Source organism: Sorghum bicolor, chromosome 3, assembly GCF_000003195.3.
Source record: "Sorghum bicolor cultivar BTx623 chromosome 3, Sorghum_bicolor_NCBIv3, whole genome shotgun sequence".
In the NCBI taxonomy this organism is placed as follows: Eukaryota; Viridiplantae; Streptophyta; class Magnoliopsida; order Poales; family Poaceae; genus Sorghum; species Sorghum bicolor.
Window position 1 is genome coordinate 52,413,440 of NC_012872.2, and position 15,737 is coordinate 52,429,176.

General features: G+C 43.6%; 2 protein-coding genes across 2 annotated transcripts; both read left to right on the top strand.

Moving 5' to 3' along the window:
• On the top strand, positions 2,901–7,989 carry LOC8078643 (probable protein phosphatase 2C 6). The gene is made up of 4 exons (XM_002455799.2): positions 2,901–4,103; positions 4,248–4,619; positions 4,711–4,816; positions 7,219–7,989. Exons 1-4 carry the CDS (start codon positions 3,474–3,476, stop codon positions 7,557–7,559), a joined length of 1,449 nt encoding a protein of 482 aa, XP_002455844.1. The 5' UTR covers positions 2,901–3,473; the 3' UTR covers positions 7,560–7,989.
• Positions 8,880–12,108, top strand: LOC8078644 (UBP1-associated proteins 1C). The gene is made up of 6 exons (XM_002455800.2): positions 8,880–9,081; positions 9,185–9,259; positions 10,016–10,143; positions 11,108–11,531; positions 11,611–11,721; positions 11,842–12,108. Exons 1-6 carry the CDS (start codon positions 8,995–8,997, stop codon positions 11,914–11,916), a joined length of 900 nt encoding a protein of 299 aa, XP_002455845.1. The 5' UTR covers positions 8,880–8,994; the 3' UTR covers positions 11,917–12,108.

Here is a 15,737-nt window from a genome sequence, read left to right on the forward strand (position 1 = left end):
CATGAGCGGAGAGAAGTCCCAAGCTAAATGTGCCAGAGACCGAGACGCACGAGACTCGTGCCAAGAAGAAAGCGGTCCCTCGTGCGCGTAGCCTTTTGTTCTTTTGCCACCGTCCTACGGTGACGTGCTGGTTCTCATTCCACGTGTTGGGCGCTCGCGCCTCGGATCGTGCAATGCCGTCGCGTCGCGGGCCAAAACCCTATTTTTTAAAGCCAACCGGACAAGCGGGACCCACCGTTCGCCTCTGCCGAGAGCCTGCGAGTTTTGACGGACGGGGGAAAAGCCACGGCCACCGTTGCCGTGCTGTGAAGCTGGGCCCAAAAAAAGACGTCCGGAGTTGAGGCTCCTCACGTGGGCTCACTGACCTGTGGGTCCCAGTGCCCAATGCCGTCATTGGTGCTCCAGACGGAGAAATGGAGTGGGGGCATTTGCGTAACTTGGCCGCTCGAATTCTTTTAACGGAGGGCGAGGGGCGCACCGCGCACGTGGCGCACATGGGCGCGCGATGCGGTGTGTGCTGTTCGGCCGTCGCGAGGACTACTAGTCTACTACTACTTGTGCCGCGGGCCCCGCGGCATCTGTTTTACTACCACGGTACCGCAGGCGCAGGGGGCCGCGCGGCACGGCTCGTGTCGCACTGTTGCCCGCTCGTCACGTTGCCAGCTTAAAGGCCACAAACACGTGGCAGCGCTGATAGCTGGTGGGTCATTTTCGGCGTTTCTTTTTCGCTCGCTATCTTGCCCCCATTTTTTCTGGAAAGATGTTTGCGTCGTTCACGCAAAACAGCTAGTACTCGTTCATGTGTCTTGGCCACAAGAGTTCCAGGTGTAAATTGTGCACCGTACCGCTCTGTCACTATGCTACAGTATTTGTTATTTATTATAGTTACGAAGTCCTAAATAAATTAGAATATATTTGGTTGTGTCAACAAATCTTAGGTTTAACTAACTAAATATATAGTAAAAGAACGAACTAATATTTATATTTATGACATAAATAAGCATCATTAAACTAATTACATATGATATTTTCTTAAAAACCTATTATTACAAATATAAGCAATGATATTATGTTTATAAAATTAATCAAACGTGACATTATAATTTATTTCTTGATATGCTCGTAAGAGCAACTCCAGCCCAAATCTCTAAATTAAACCCTTAAACTTTTATTTATAGGCTATGATAAAAAAAGGTAGGGGCTCAAATTAAGACCCAACTCCAATGGAAAAAACAGACCAAGTTCTTATCTCATATGGAACCCACCTGTCATTGACAAATGCTCCATCAACTCTACCATTTGTAATTCTTGTCTTGATTTAAACATACCATTTGTAATTCTTGTCTTGATTTAGGCCTTGTTTAGTTCCAAAATATTTTGCAAAATCGACACGACAGCTTTTTCGTTTGTATTTGACAAATATTGTCCAATTATGGACTAACTAGGCTCAAAAGATTTGTCTCGTCAATTTCGACCAAACTGTGTAATTAGTTTTTATTTTTGTATATATTTAATACTTCATGCATGTGTCTAAAGATTCGATGTGACGGAGAATCTGAAAAATTTTGCAAAATTTTTTGGGAACTAAACAAGGCCTTATGGGTGGGGAGAGGAAGGTGGGTGGGACCCACTGGATAGGGGGTTCTAGATTTGAGGGGGTGAATCTATAATTTGGGAGGACATGAAAAATGGGAGCCCAAGTAGGAGGTGGGTTGAAGTTGATTTTTTTAAGATCAAGTCCAAAGATTTAGAATAGGGACTTGGGCCTTGTTTAGATGCGAAAAGATTTTGGATTTCGTTACTGTAGCACTTTCGTTTGTTGTACTTTTGTTTGTTTGTGGTAAATATTGTCTAATCATAGACTAACTAATATTAAAAGATTCGTCTCGCGATTTACAGGTAAACTGTGTATTTAGTTTTTATTTTTGTTTATATTTAATGCTTAATGCATGCGCCGAAAGATTCGATGTGACAGAGAATCTTAAAAACTTTTTGTTTTTGAGGTGAACTAAACAAGGCCTTGTTTAGTTCCCAGAAAATTTTGCAAAATTTTTCAAATTTCCCTTCACATCAAATCTTTAGACGTATGCATGGAGTATTAAATATAGACGAAAATAAAAACTAATTGCACAGTTTGGTCGAAATTGACGAGACAAATCTTTTGACCCTAGTTAGTCTATGATTGAACAATATTTATCAAATACAAACGAAAGCGTCACTATTTATATTTTGCAAAAATTTTAGAAAGCCTTGTTTACGAGGTTGGTTGAAAGTTGCTCTAATAGCATCCATGAGACCACGACCCTGAGACGACATATGGCCATCCCACCATGGGCAGCGGCACACGGGACACGGCAGGCCAAACCTGACAAGCAAGGCGATGACGAGCCGTACAACAAAAACCTGGGCCTTGTTTTAGTTCATCTAAAAAGCAAAAAGTTTTCAAGATTTCTCGTTACATCGAATCTTGTGGCACATGCATGAAGCATTAAATATAGACGAAAACAAAAACTAATTACACAGTTTAGCTGGAAATCGCGAGACGAATCTTTTGATCCTAGTTAGTCCATAATTAGATAATATTTGTCACAAACAAACGAAAATGCTACAATACCGAAATCCGAAATCTTCTCGTAACTAAACAAGCAGTGCGCCACCTCACTAGTAGGGTACAGTCCGCTCCTTCCTCAGTTCGCTGTCCTGCCCCCCCCGCGGGCCCCGCCCCCGTCTCCACGCGCCCCTCACCATTCATCGACACGCGCCCCCGTAGCCCCGCCGCTGCCGGGTGCTCGCGGCGGCGCACCCGATCCCCGCGGCCCCCGCCCCCGCACCCGCCCCCGCGCCTCCCGTCCCCACTGCCGCGGCCTCGACACCTGTCACCCACACGCGCGCGGGCACACGGCGAGTGCACGTAGCTTTCCCTCCCTCTCCCTCTCCCTCGCCCCGTCGCCTCTCCCTCCTTTCTGCCGGTAAACTCCCGGCTCCCGAGCCGCAGCCGCAAATTACCCACCTCGACGTACCCGACACCGGCTGCCAAATCTCCATCCGCTTCTTCCCCGCTCCCGCTCCCCAGGTCGAGGAGGGGGCTGCTCGCCACCCGCCTTGCTCGCTACACTGCACGACGCTCTTTGGTGCTGGTGCCGCTACTCTCCTTCCCGAGTTCCTGACGACTCACGAGGAGGGCGTTGCCCGCCTGCCTGCCCGTCTGTGCTTTGGCGATTCGGGCGCTTGGGCTTGGACTCGGATCCGCGTGTGCCTGCCTCCGGACGCGCGCGAGGTTCGGGCGCCGGATTTGGGGACGGATCATAGCAGATCTGGAGGCACATGAGGCGGCGGCGGCGAAGGGGTAGCGGGAGCGGGAGCGATGCGGTGCTTCTGCGAAGGACTTGAGCCGGCCTGGGAAGGTGATCCTGGAGGAGGTGGCGGCGGCGGCGGCTGCGGAGGCGGAGGGGGAGGAGGAGGTTGGAGGAGGGATGGAGGACGTCGTAGCGGTCGTGGCGCCGCTACCCGCGCCGCCGGCGCCGACGTTTAGCCCCGCCGCGGCGGGGCTCACGCTGATCGCTGCGGCAGCGGCGGACCCGATCGCAGCGGCGGTCGTGGGAGCCATGGAAGGGGTGTCCGTGCCCGTGACTGTGCCCCCGGTCAGGACGGCGTCGGCGGTGGACGACGACGCGCTGCCGCCAGAAGGGGAAGGGGAAGGGGGAGACGCGTCTGTGGCCGGGAGCCCGTGCTCGGTGGCCAGCGACTGCAGCAGCGTGGCCAGCGCTGACTTCGAGGGGGTTGGGCTGGGTTTCTTCGGCGCGGAGGGTGGGCCCATGGTGTTCGAGGACTCGGCCGCGTCCGCGGCCACGGTCGAGGCGGAGGCCAGGGTCGCGGCTGGTGGGAGGAGCGTCTTCGCCGTCGACTGCGTGCCGCTCTGGGGCTACACCTCCATATGCGGCCGCCGGCCGGAGATGGAGGATGCCGTTGCTATAGTGCCGCGATTCTTTGACGTGCCGCTCTGGATGCTCACCGGCAATGCGGTGGTCGATGGGCTCGATCCCATGACGTTCCGCTTACCTGCACATTTCTTTGGTGTCTATGACGGACACGGTGGTGCACAGGTATGCTTACCGTTCATTAATGACTTCCTATTAGCAGGCTCATTTTTGGTACTCTACTCAAGTCTGTAACTGTATGTACTCCTAAATCGAACAGACAGTTGTTGGTACAGCTACATTGAGTGGCATTTGCTCAATTCGTTGCAGGTAGCAAATTACTGTAGGGAACGCCTCCATGTGGCCCTACTGGAGCAGCTGAGCAGGATAGAGGAGAACGTGTGTGCTGCTAACTTGGTAGACATGGAGTTCAAGAAACAGTGGGAAAAGGCCTTTGTTGATTCTTTCGCTAGAGTGGACGACGAGGTTGGGGGCAAGGCGATCAGGGGAGGTGGTGGTGAAGCAGGCACAAGTAATGCTGCTGTGGCGCTCGCGCCAGAACCTGTGGCACCTGAGACCGTCGGTTCAACGGCGGTCGTCGCTGTCATCTGCTCCTCGCATATCATTGTCTCCAATTGTGGAGATTCACGGGCGGTGCTCTACCGTGGCAAGCAGCCCGTGCCTCTGTCGGTGGATCATAAAGTTAGCTCTCCTGCAACGCTGTTTATTTGCTTCACCTTTCAGTTGACATGTTAATCAGATATTGACTGCTTTGCTCTTTTTCGTTCTTCAGCCTAACAGGGAGGATGAGTATGCAAGGATTGAGGCAGAAGGTGGCAAGGTCATACAATGGAATGGTTATCGAGTTTTCGGTGTTCTTGCAATGTCACGATCAATTGGTATGTCTTTTATTACTCTCCAGCACACTGCTTTTTATACTATATAATAAGTCACCTTGGTTTACTGTACATGCAATGATTTGAATAAGGAAATTTGAATAAATTTCTGTGAATGTATTACTATTTGGTTTACTAGTTCATCAACATCTCTGCAACCTTAAGTTTTGGTGACAGGGAATGTATTAGTTATTATCATTTTTTTTACCTGGTGATTCTACAATTCTTATGTAGTTTCTGGTCCACAACAACACAATAATATGCATTGAAGGACCATTACCTAAATATCATCTGTGTTGATTGATTGTTGATGCTACTCTGCTGTCAATTTTTTACAAAAAAAAGTAGTTGGGACGAATTAGCAGCCTAGCATGATAAATGATAAGTTATCTGGCAAAATAGGAATGTTATATAAGAGCTGTTTTAATTTTTGTTACTTGTTGACGAAATATTTCTGGCTTTCAAGTGAGCAACTACCTGTGTTTATTATGTGGCAAGGAACCATTTTGTCCACGTTAGCATTACTCCAAATTGTATATTACATGATTTTCATACTTCCCAGGCTCTCCTGTGTTGTACTCCCTAGAACTGTTAAATTGAAGGAAGCCATGAGGTGCCCTTTGTTATGATGTAGTACATGGCCCTGAATTCAGATCCTGTTCAATAGAGCATCCAAAGATCCTATCTGCTATGTTCCTTAAACCTTATTCTGACTCCATTCATTTTATTCTGCCTCAAGTTTCTATTGGCCAAGAAAGGTCAGGGTCCTACAACGGTTAAAAGCAGTCTTCCTTGTGGAATTATGGGAGCACTATCGTAGAGGGAAGAAGGGAAGAAAAACTATGTATCCTGAATCATCATAAGACCAATAGCTTCTGATACTTGGTTCCATACATGGTTGAGTCTCAGAAGCCTGGTAGTTGTATGGTTTGCTCATGCCCCTTTGTATGCTCACTTGTGGCGTATATAAGTGATAGATCTTCCCTATACTCTTGTTCTGATGTCTATAACCTACCATGTTGCTTGGTGAACCTGGGTAAATAGAAAAAATCCCCCCCCCGGCCCCCCCCCCCCCCCCCCCCCCCCCCGGGTTTTTTTCCCTAACTAAGTCTCTTTTTTAAAGGTTGTGCATTAGGGAGCAGCCGAGTACAAATTTATCCTTCTGACTTCTGAAAGGGCAGTCTCTCTCTGATGTTTGTCACCATCTTCCTGCTTTGTGTTTTGAAGCTGTTACTTATTTTGGTGCTGGTGGTGTGCACCAAGTTCTTTTTGAAGGCAAAAACACTCTCTGTGTGTTGGGGGGGGGGGGGGGGGCAACAAGGTACTGAAACCTTCTAGATAACATTGCAGTTGAACATGATTTGATATGGGTATTCAATTTAGAATTGGGGAATTTGCATAGGTATGCATATAGATCGTCTTTTGAAATTCTAAGCAAGCTCTCAATGAGACTACATAAAACTCGTAAATATAGAGAAGCGAATTCAAACAGATGGTCTAATGCACAAGGTCCTGGGCATGTTTGGCAAATTACACTACTCCCCCTTCCTCTTTTGGAGCCATCATGCTGATAGCATGACACATTCAAACTAATGGAGTTTGGAGATGTGTTATTGGCTTGACTCTGAACATCCTCAAATACACTCATTTCTGGGCATTCTACACCTTTGATGTTCTGCTGCATGCTTTCTTTTGAGTTCTTGACTTCTGAAGACAATGTTTTCTATTGTAATTCTACAATGTTTTGATGTTCGTCTGTATATGATGCATACCCCATCAGCCTGTCGGTCCCAAATTAAGTGTCGCTGTGGTATTCATGCCGGTCAAACTGTTTTAAGTTTGACTAGGTTTGTAGAAAATATTAGCAACATTTGTATCTCCAAATAAGTTTATTATGAAAATAGATTCAGTGACTAATTATGTATAAATATTAATATTTTCTTGATTTGGTCAAAATTAAGTGTCTAACTCCCCGGGAAGCGAGAACGACACTTATATTGGGATGGAGGGAGTACAAACTAATGGTGTTTGACGTTTTAGTTCTATATACTAGTACAAGACATGCCTAGATCTTTCACTGTAGTGTAGAACATATACCTTTACACTAATTTTGGAATTTGTCTCCTCTGCTATGAACTTTGACCTGTCATGAAAGTGAGCATGTATGTTGCTAGGTCTCTTCTGTGCTTTAGCAAGGACCACAGAGGATGTTTTCTTGGCATTGATTATGTTACCCTAAGTAGACCGTAGTCAGGACATGTCATGTTTATTTTCCCTAAATCTGCTTGTAGAAGAACCAAGTAGTCTAAGCTTGCTAGTTTTAGTTGTTTTTCTTGGAACAAGATTCCAATATACAAAAGCATGTATTATATGATCAGAACTTTAACGGCTTCTATTTGTTGCAGGTGACAGATATCTGAAGCCATGGATAATTCCAGTCCCAGAGGTAACAATAGTTCCACGGGCTAAGGAAGATGAGTGCCTTATTCTTGCCAGTGATGGCCTCTGGGACGTAATGTCAAATGAAGAGGTATGTGAAGTTGCTCGGAAGCGGATACTTCTGTGGCACAAAAAGAATGGCACAAGTTCATCATCAGCCCCACGGGTTGGTGATTCCGCAGACCCAGCTGCTCAAGCGGCTGCTGAATGCTTGTCAAAGCTTGCTGTTCAGAAGGGGAGCAAAGACAACATCACTGTCGTTGTAGTTGACCTGAAAGCACACCGCAAGTTCAAGAGCAAAACCTAACCATGATGGCTTGATGGACAATTATAGCGACAAGTTGCTAGGAACCTAGATTTGGAGAATCCAAATTTGGTCAGTTTAGCACGCTGCCTTAGTACATTACTTAGCCCAGTTCTTTATTTTCTCAGTTCTTTTTAAGCCATTTGGGCTGCCAAGGGCTGTATTCACCATATATGGTACAGATTGCGAAATCCGTGTCAGGGTTTTATGTTTCCTGACCCTGGTGACGGTCCTGTTTTCATTCTTCTTTCTTCGTTGCCCTGTATTCTTTTTGTCTAAGCTGGGCGTCCATGTATCTGGCAATGTATATTTGAGCTTGTAGGGTACAAAAGAAACGAAGTGTTATAAAGGGTCTGTATCCTGCCTGCCTGAATTTGGGAAATCTATCAATTGCATTAGCTGGTAATACAAGTATGCACTCGAAATTTGGATACTGGGGCCTTGTTTAGATCCAATTTTTTATTTGGATTTTGACACTGTAGTAGTTTTATTGTGACGGGAAAAGTTTTTGATTTTTGAGGTAAGGTCTTGTTTAGTTCACCTTAAAAACTAAAAACTTTTTAAGATTTTCTGTCACATCAAATCTTGGAGCACATGCATGAAGTATTAGATATAGACGAAAATAAAAATTAATTACACAGTTTATTTGTAAATCACGAGATGAATTTTTTGAGCATAGTTAGTCTATGATTGGATAATATTTGTCAAATAAAAACGAAAATGCTACGATGCCAAAATCTGAAATTTTTTCGGAACTAAACAAGGCCTGGCCTGTTTGAAAGAACCGAATGGTCTAAGAGCATCTCAAACAGCTTGGTATTTCAACATGCTATCCTACCAAATTTGCTAAAAGCATAAAAATCCTCCTCCAACAACTCCTTATCTCAACTTGCTAAATTTCCCAAGTTGCTATCCAGAGGTTTCTACTGCCGAAATTTGTCAAGTTGCTATCCCAAGTTGCTATCCCGAGCGCAACTTGTTGGAGACACATATTCTTTTTACCAAGTGAGCGGGTCCAATCTGTCATCCTCTGTTTTTAGCAAGTGAGAATAGCAACTTATTGGAGACACATCTTTTTTTCTTTTTCTAAATAAATTAGCAACTTGCTATAACTCAAGATTTGACAAGTGAATTTTACCAAGTTGTTGCTAAAGGGTTGAGTTGGGGTTAAATTTGGATACTGACTCCTCTTCTGCGTTTAAGCCCAGGGAAATGAGGAATGATCGGCCATATGGGCCTCCAAGAGAATAATGGGCTGTCACCCTGGGCTTCCCCTCCCTCCACTCTCGAGAAGGCCGCAGAAAAACCCCAAATGTGAGCGCCCCTGGCTCCTCGCCTCCTTCAGCCAAAACCCTAGCTCGCATACGCGCCCGAGCAACGCTTTGTCTGCGACGGGCGCCCGCCCTCCTGCCGCCAGAAGCTTCCAGGAGCATCAGCGATGGTGTGGTTCCAATGCGAGGACTGTGGCGAGAACCTCAAGAAGCCCAAGCTCGCCAGCCACTTCCGCTGCTGCTCCGCGTACAAGGTCAGAGCGGCGCCCGACTCTCTTCCCCCCCTGTTCCGGTTCCTTTCTGGACCGATCTTTGGCGCCGTGGTGGCTAATTGATGTTTCTGTTGCGCGGCCGCAGCTGTCATGCATCGATTGCGGCGAGTTCTTCAGCCAGGAGACCGTGCAGGGGCACACCCAGTGCATCTCCGAGGCCGTGAGTTCATCCGCACCTCTCTCTCTCTCTCTCTGAGTGCCGTGCTCAATCCTCACTGTATTATGCAATTTACTGTTCATCTCTGCAATTCTAGTAAAGGATATGTGTCTGACGGTGCGATTAGTGCCTATGAGCTGCTGTTGCATTGGATTGTGGGTGTTTTTATTTCGCTCCCCTGTCGCTACTTTAATGTGGCTTTGGCTACTGTTTGGAGTGCATAAACCTGTACATTTTTGTCGATATTCCCTCTCCGTCCTGAAATATATGGGATCCAAGTTTGTCCTAAGTTGACCAAGTTTATAGAGAAGTGTATTAATATATACCACACAGAGGTAAACTATGAAAATATATTTCATAATATATCCAGCGATGCTAATTTGATGTCATTCTTCTTTTCTATAAATCTGTTCAAATTTAACATTGTTTGACTTAGGACAAACTTAGCACTGTCACAGTCATTTCTTGCAATTGTTGGTAAGCTATATCTAGAAGTTACAGTCTGCACGTTGATTTATTCCTTTTTCATATTACGATTGGTAGTTTCAATAGAAGTTTTATAACCATGATGAAGGCTTATGTTAGAATTTGTGGAGGCTCTGATTTCTAACTGAGCAGTTCCTTTTTATGTACAGATTATATTATAATATATGTAGGACTCTTCGGAGTTAGTGCATTCAGATTATGTACAGATTGTTATATGTGCAAATTATACTATTCAATCCAGTGCTCATTTCTACTGTATTTGTTTTCGTTCAGGAGAAGTATGGTCCTAAGGGACAGAACAAGCCATCCAATGGTGTACAGGGTAAGGCAGATAAGCCAAAGCCAAATGCAGATGTTGATATCAATGTTGGGCTGTCGACACGGCCTCCTTGGTTCTGTAGGTGTGCCAATTTGATCCCTTAGTATATACACAATAATTTCTGCAGATGGTTATGTAGTAACAGTGCTGATGCCATAATTCTAAACCATCTTTACTCCTAACCAAGTAACCATAAATGTTTATAGCTTATTTCTATGCTTCTCAATTTTTCCATTGATAAAAATCATGCTTGGGACTGTTTTGGTTTTTTTATTAGTACTCAAATGGAGTGCAAGTACATCTAAATACATGACTAGACATGGTAATACAATTATTCAAGAGGTTGCAGTTATATATCTTTGTAGTTGCGCCTGTGATTATAAGTTCATTTTTTTAGCTTTTGTTTTCCATATAGAAAAGCTTGCTTGGAACTATTAAAATTATTTGTATTATATCTTTCTTATGAATGATGGGTCTGGCATGTTGGTACAGTCTCTCCACTTGTGGCCTGGAGGTCCTAGGTTCAACCCAGCCTCTTTGCAAAATTAAGCAAGGGTAAAAGCTGTCTAGAAATTCCGTTGCCAGATGTCACCCTGTGTGGGAACTTTCAGTACTGTGTAACTGTATGCCCTAGGTTATTTACATGGGCAGTATAAGTGTGTATATGTAGACAACCAGACATACACTTCTACAGTAAATATGGTAATGTAGAATCCAACTTCTCCTATTTTTCTTTTAAGTTGCATCTCTCTTACAAAGGTTAGGTCTTCTTCTGCTTCATTGGAGTGTAATATTTTTAAGTGCTTTTATCTGTTTATCATGTATATTCAGTGCTAGGTTGATTTTTAACGATGCTTTCCTGTAGACAATTCAAAATTTGAGAAAGCAAGTATGTCATTTATATAAACAATGGGTTTATCCCTGTTGTCAGCACATTGCCGATGCATTCAAGTTCTTGATTTGAAGTGTTTTGATCTTGCTTCAAAGACTCAGGAGCTTGCTTAGATATCTAGGAACTGTGTATTTATTGTGAATTTGCATGACAGCCTATGCAAGACCACTACCACAAGCAAGCAAACTCTCTTACTGCATGCTGATGGGAAGAAGCATAGGGCAAAGGCGAAAGCCTTCCATGCTTCTCAGAAACAAACAAATGGTGCAGAACAAACTCCAGATGTGAAGGAAGCCGGAGCTGTACCCACAAAAGAATCTGTTCAAGTAAATGGTGGTATGAGTGGTGATCGTGAAAGAAATGATGATAAAGATGCTGCGAAAAGAAAACGAATGGATGACATGACCATAGAGGAGCCAGATAACACAAAAAAACAGCATTTAACGCAGTCTAGAGATGAGAAGTCAGAAAACAAAGTGAAGAGTAAGGCAGATGAACTAACAAGTGGTGCCGACTGCAAAAGTGTTCAGAAACAAAAGATCAAATGGAAGAAGATTATTACTAAAGCACTGAAGACGGTGAGCTAAAAGTTTGATCGTCCTATATCGTAGCATCCTTTAAACTACAGGTTCATAATTGTGTTGGTTTATATTTCAGAACGCAGATGGAGTTATGAAACTAAAGAAGCTACAAAAGCTAGTCTCCAAGGAGCTTCAGGAATGTGGTGTCTCTAAAGACGAGGGTCTCCATGCTACCTTGATGGATAAAGTAATCAATCATCGTTAAAGGAATCTAGCTACTTCACCTGCTGTTTCTCTCCCCTTGATTCCAAATTTAGACCATTTTGTTCGCTAAAATGCATATTCCTTTTACTGCTTCTTGTTGCAGATAGCTTCAAGCTCCAGATTTTCTGTTGATGGCAAGCATGTTAGACTGGTGGCTAAGAATGAAGAAGAATCTTAGAAAGAGGTTGTCAGTCATTTCTTGGCATTGTTCCTGGCCTAATTCTTTGGTGTCAACTTTCAGATGGCTTATAGCCAAGTTTTGGTTAAATTGAGTGCATGAACCATCAATTATATCCATGACCTGACGGTATGGGAATTTTGAATCTGAATTTTCTTGGCAACCGTTCAAAAGTGAACTTTTAACACTTTATTATGCTGTCACAAGCAATGCCAGTGGAGGCAGTATCTGATTGTCTGATTGACGGCAGATTTGCTATCGCCAAACTACCGAAGTTAGGAAAAGGTAAACTGTGCATAAGAATTGATGTACTGAATTTCTGTAATATACCGTTGGGATAAAAAAACTGCAGCGCAACACCAACCTGGTGGATGTTGAGACTTGCAAGCAGGTTGGATTTGAGCCCAGCCAAAGAATCTGTTCGAATCGTTGCCCAAAATGGATTGCGTTTGGGGGCCATGGAATAAGGTAGCCGAAGCTGAATAGGCTGTGGGTCGTGGCTTGGCACTAGTCTTATGTGATTGAAAATTTTGACATGTTAGGCCTTGTTTAGTTTCGAAAAGATTTTGGATTTCAGTACTGTAGCACTTTTGTTTGTTTATGACAAATATTATCCAACCATGGATTAATTAGGATCAAAAGATTCGTCTTATGATTTACAGCTAAACTGTGTAATTAGTTTTTGTTTTTGTCTATATTTAATGCTTGCCGCAAGATTCAATGTAACAGGGAATCTTGAAAATTTTTTGGTTTTTGGGGTGAACTAAACAAGGCCTTAATATAAGGGAAAAGGTCCATTGAACCTCCTTTCAACTGTTGTGGTAGTTCGATTTACCTCCTCCAACCAGAAAACCGGATGTTTGCACTTCTCGAACTATTGAAACCTTACAATTAACTTAGCGGTTTTTATAAAGGTTTGAAGATAAATCGGACTTTTATGATAGGTGAGGGTGGTTAATTATATTTTATAAAAAGATGTGAAATAATTTTTCATAAAACTATACAGATATTTTTTTTCTAGGAGAATAAATATACACTTAAAAGAAATACTAAAATCTGATTTAATGTTAGAAACTTTATAGAAATTTTGTTTTAATTCAGAAAAATATGGAACAAGTTTTATGTTTTTTTTTTCTAAAATCATGTTTTTACTTAGCAAATACTCCCTCTGTCCCATTTTTTTTTCTTTATGCTGGCCTATTCAGATCCAATCCTGCTCCTCCCTAGCCGTAATCGCTTCCCTTCCCTCAACTCATGTCTGCCAGGTAGAATGCCACAAGCAGTGGCTAGGCGCCTAGGCCATCAGTCCTCATTAATACATTGATACCGTTACCTCAACCAACTAAACAATGGCTAGAATCATCCATATCAGTACTGATCCCCCGTGATTGAATTACATTTACATTTGCATAAACAATGCTTGAACCTAAACACTGTGTAAGTTATCTATTTTATTTAGAAATGTGCCCCTACTTTTTTTTTCTAGCCATTGATGGCTCACGTGTCAGTGACATGACCTTTGAGAAGCCCCGGCCATGCTGCTCTTAACACACAATATTATTGTTTAGTTCCTCCCTAAAAAATTTACACCCTAACAATTTGAATGTTTGATATATACATAGAGTATTAAATATAGACAAAAAAGTAACTAATTGCACATATTATGACTACTTTGCGAGACAAATCTTTTAAGTCTAATTAGTCCATGATTTAATAACAAATTGCTACAGTACACACATGTGCTCTGTTTCCTTATCTTGTAAGCCATATTTTTTTCTACCATTCCGCAGTGCTTTTCTCTTATAATAAACCAACGAACAATACTTTGAGCCATGACTTTTCACACCAGCGAATAAGCTTCTGTAATTTGTTTTTTTAGTATTCGAGCACCCCATGCAACATCACTATGTGACACCCTAAAGTTTTACACCTTGGAACTAAACACGTGTCCCAAAGTATTACACCCTAGAAGGCTAGAACTAAACAAGTGTGAGAGAGAAATAATGAGAGCAGTGTACACACACGCATGCATATCAGCCATTTGACACGGGCGGGGCAAGTGTAAGGTTTAAATTGGTTTGGTTTCCAACTGTAACCAACGCGGGCTCACCGGCAAGTTCTGTTGTGTCCACTGCAATGCTCGACGATCTGCAGCTCCCTACTCTACGCGACCAACGAAGGCATGTGGCGACCAGCTAGCTAGCTCAGTGGCTTCAGGCAGTCATCAAATGGTAGCTTCGATTCTCTGGGATTCCACACGCTGATTATACGGCAGATATATATATATATATATATATATATATATATAGGCAACGATACGTCAAAATGCTATACGAATTACGTATATGTGTCGCATATATATATGATGCAGATTAGCTGTCAGGCGTTATGTAGCTAGCTAGTCGTCGTGCTACACTAGACGAGCTGCCTGGAATGGTGCACCAATCATTTGATCTGAAAGCCTCCTGGAAAGTGCACGCCACCGACCATTCCAACTACCGGTCCTGGAGAGTTTGTGCGGTTGCCGCGGCGCCATCGCCCGCTCTCGCTCTCGTTTCTCGCCGCGCGCATGGGACCATCCCTATGAATATGATAACAAGAGACAGCACCCGGCCATCCCTGCTCCTGCAGCGTCTCTCTCATGGTGCTCCCAATCAGCACGAAACCTGTCTGTCTATCAGTTATAAAGTACACGCGCACAGACATACAGAGAGAGAACCAGGCATGCATTAGGAAAGATAGTTAAGCACGGACAGAGAGTATTAGCAAATGAATCAGCAGCAAAAATATCAAAGTGATGATGGACCATGGACGTGTACGTAATGCATGGTCAAATGGTAGATTGGGAGAGCGGAATGAGGGCTGGATTCACTGCATTTATTGATTTGTTTATTTACAAACAACACAGCACACAACAGCAGCACCCTTGCCCTTTTGTTTTCTCTGTCTCTGTATTCGTTCCTGGGCAGAGGTGATTAGTCTCTGATATCTGATCACTCAGGGGATTACATGTGGTACTTGTACTATGAGCTATAGCTGGTGCGTGTGATGAGCTTGGATTCCTGAGACATACAGTAGTACGTACTGTACGCGATACCCTAGTGGGGATTGGCTGTTTCTTCATTCTAGTAAGATTCTGTTATAATTCCAAAGGAACATACTAGTGTTCCAGCACTGGGACTGTATGTATTGATTGGGCCGTCTGTGATGGGGATAATTCAGCTCGGCGGGCCCTAATCAAATCAGGGTAGAGCATGCTGCATGCATGCGTGTACTCGTAGTACTAGTGCCTGGTACGAAAGCAGGCCAGATGCTTTGGAAGCGACGATACCTTCCTTTCTGTCTGCCTGTCTCGGCAACGCAGAGAGTATGCCTGCTGGGCGGCGTTTGAGTCCAAATCACAGCTTTTCGCTTCGTGTAGCTGGTGTGGAGTGCACCTGTTGTGCATTCCATTCTGCTTCCGTTGCTTTTGTTAGACTTTGTTTAGATATTTTCGTTTTTATTTAACAAACATTGTTCAATTACAGAGTAACTAGACTTAAAAGATTTATCTCACAAATTACAGATAAATTGTATAATTAGTTTTTATTTTCGTCTATATTTAATGCTCCATGCATGCGACTAAAAATTCGATGTGACGGGAAATCTTTAAAATTTTTACAAACTAAACAAGGCCTTACATTACATGCATGACTTGACTTGAGATGAGGCTGCTTAGAACGGTAGGGAACCTTTCCTTTTGGATCTGTAACCTATTGGGTGTGGGACAAAACACGGAACGGTAGGGTGTAGGCTAACTCATTACTAATCGACTAATCCTA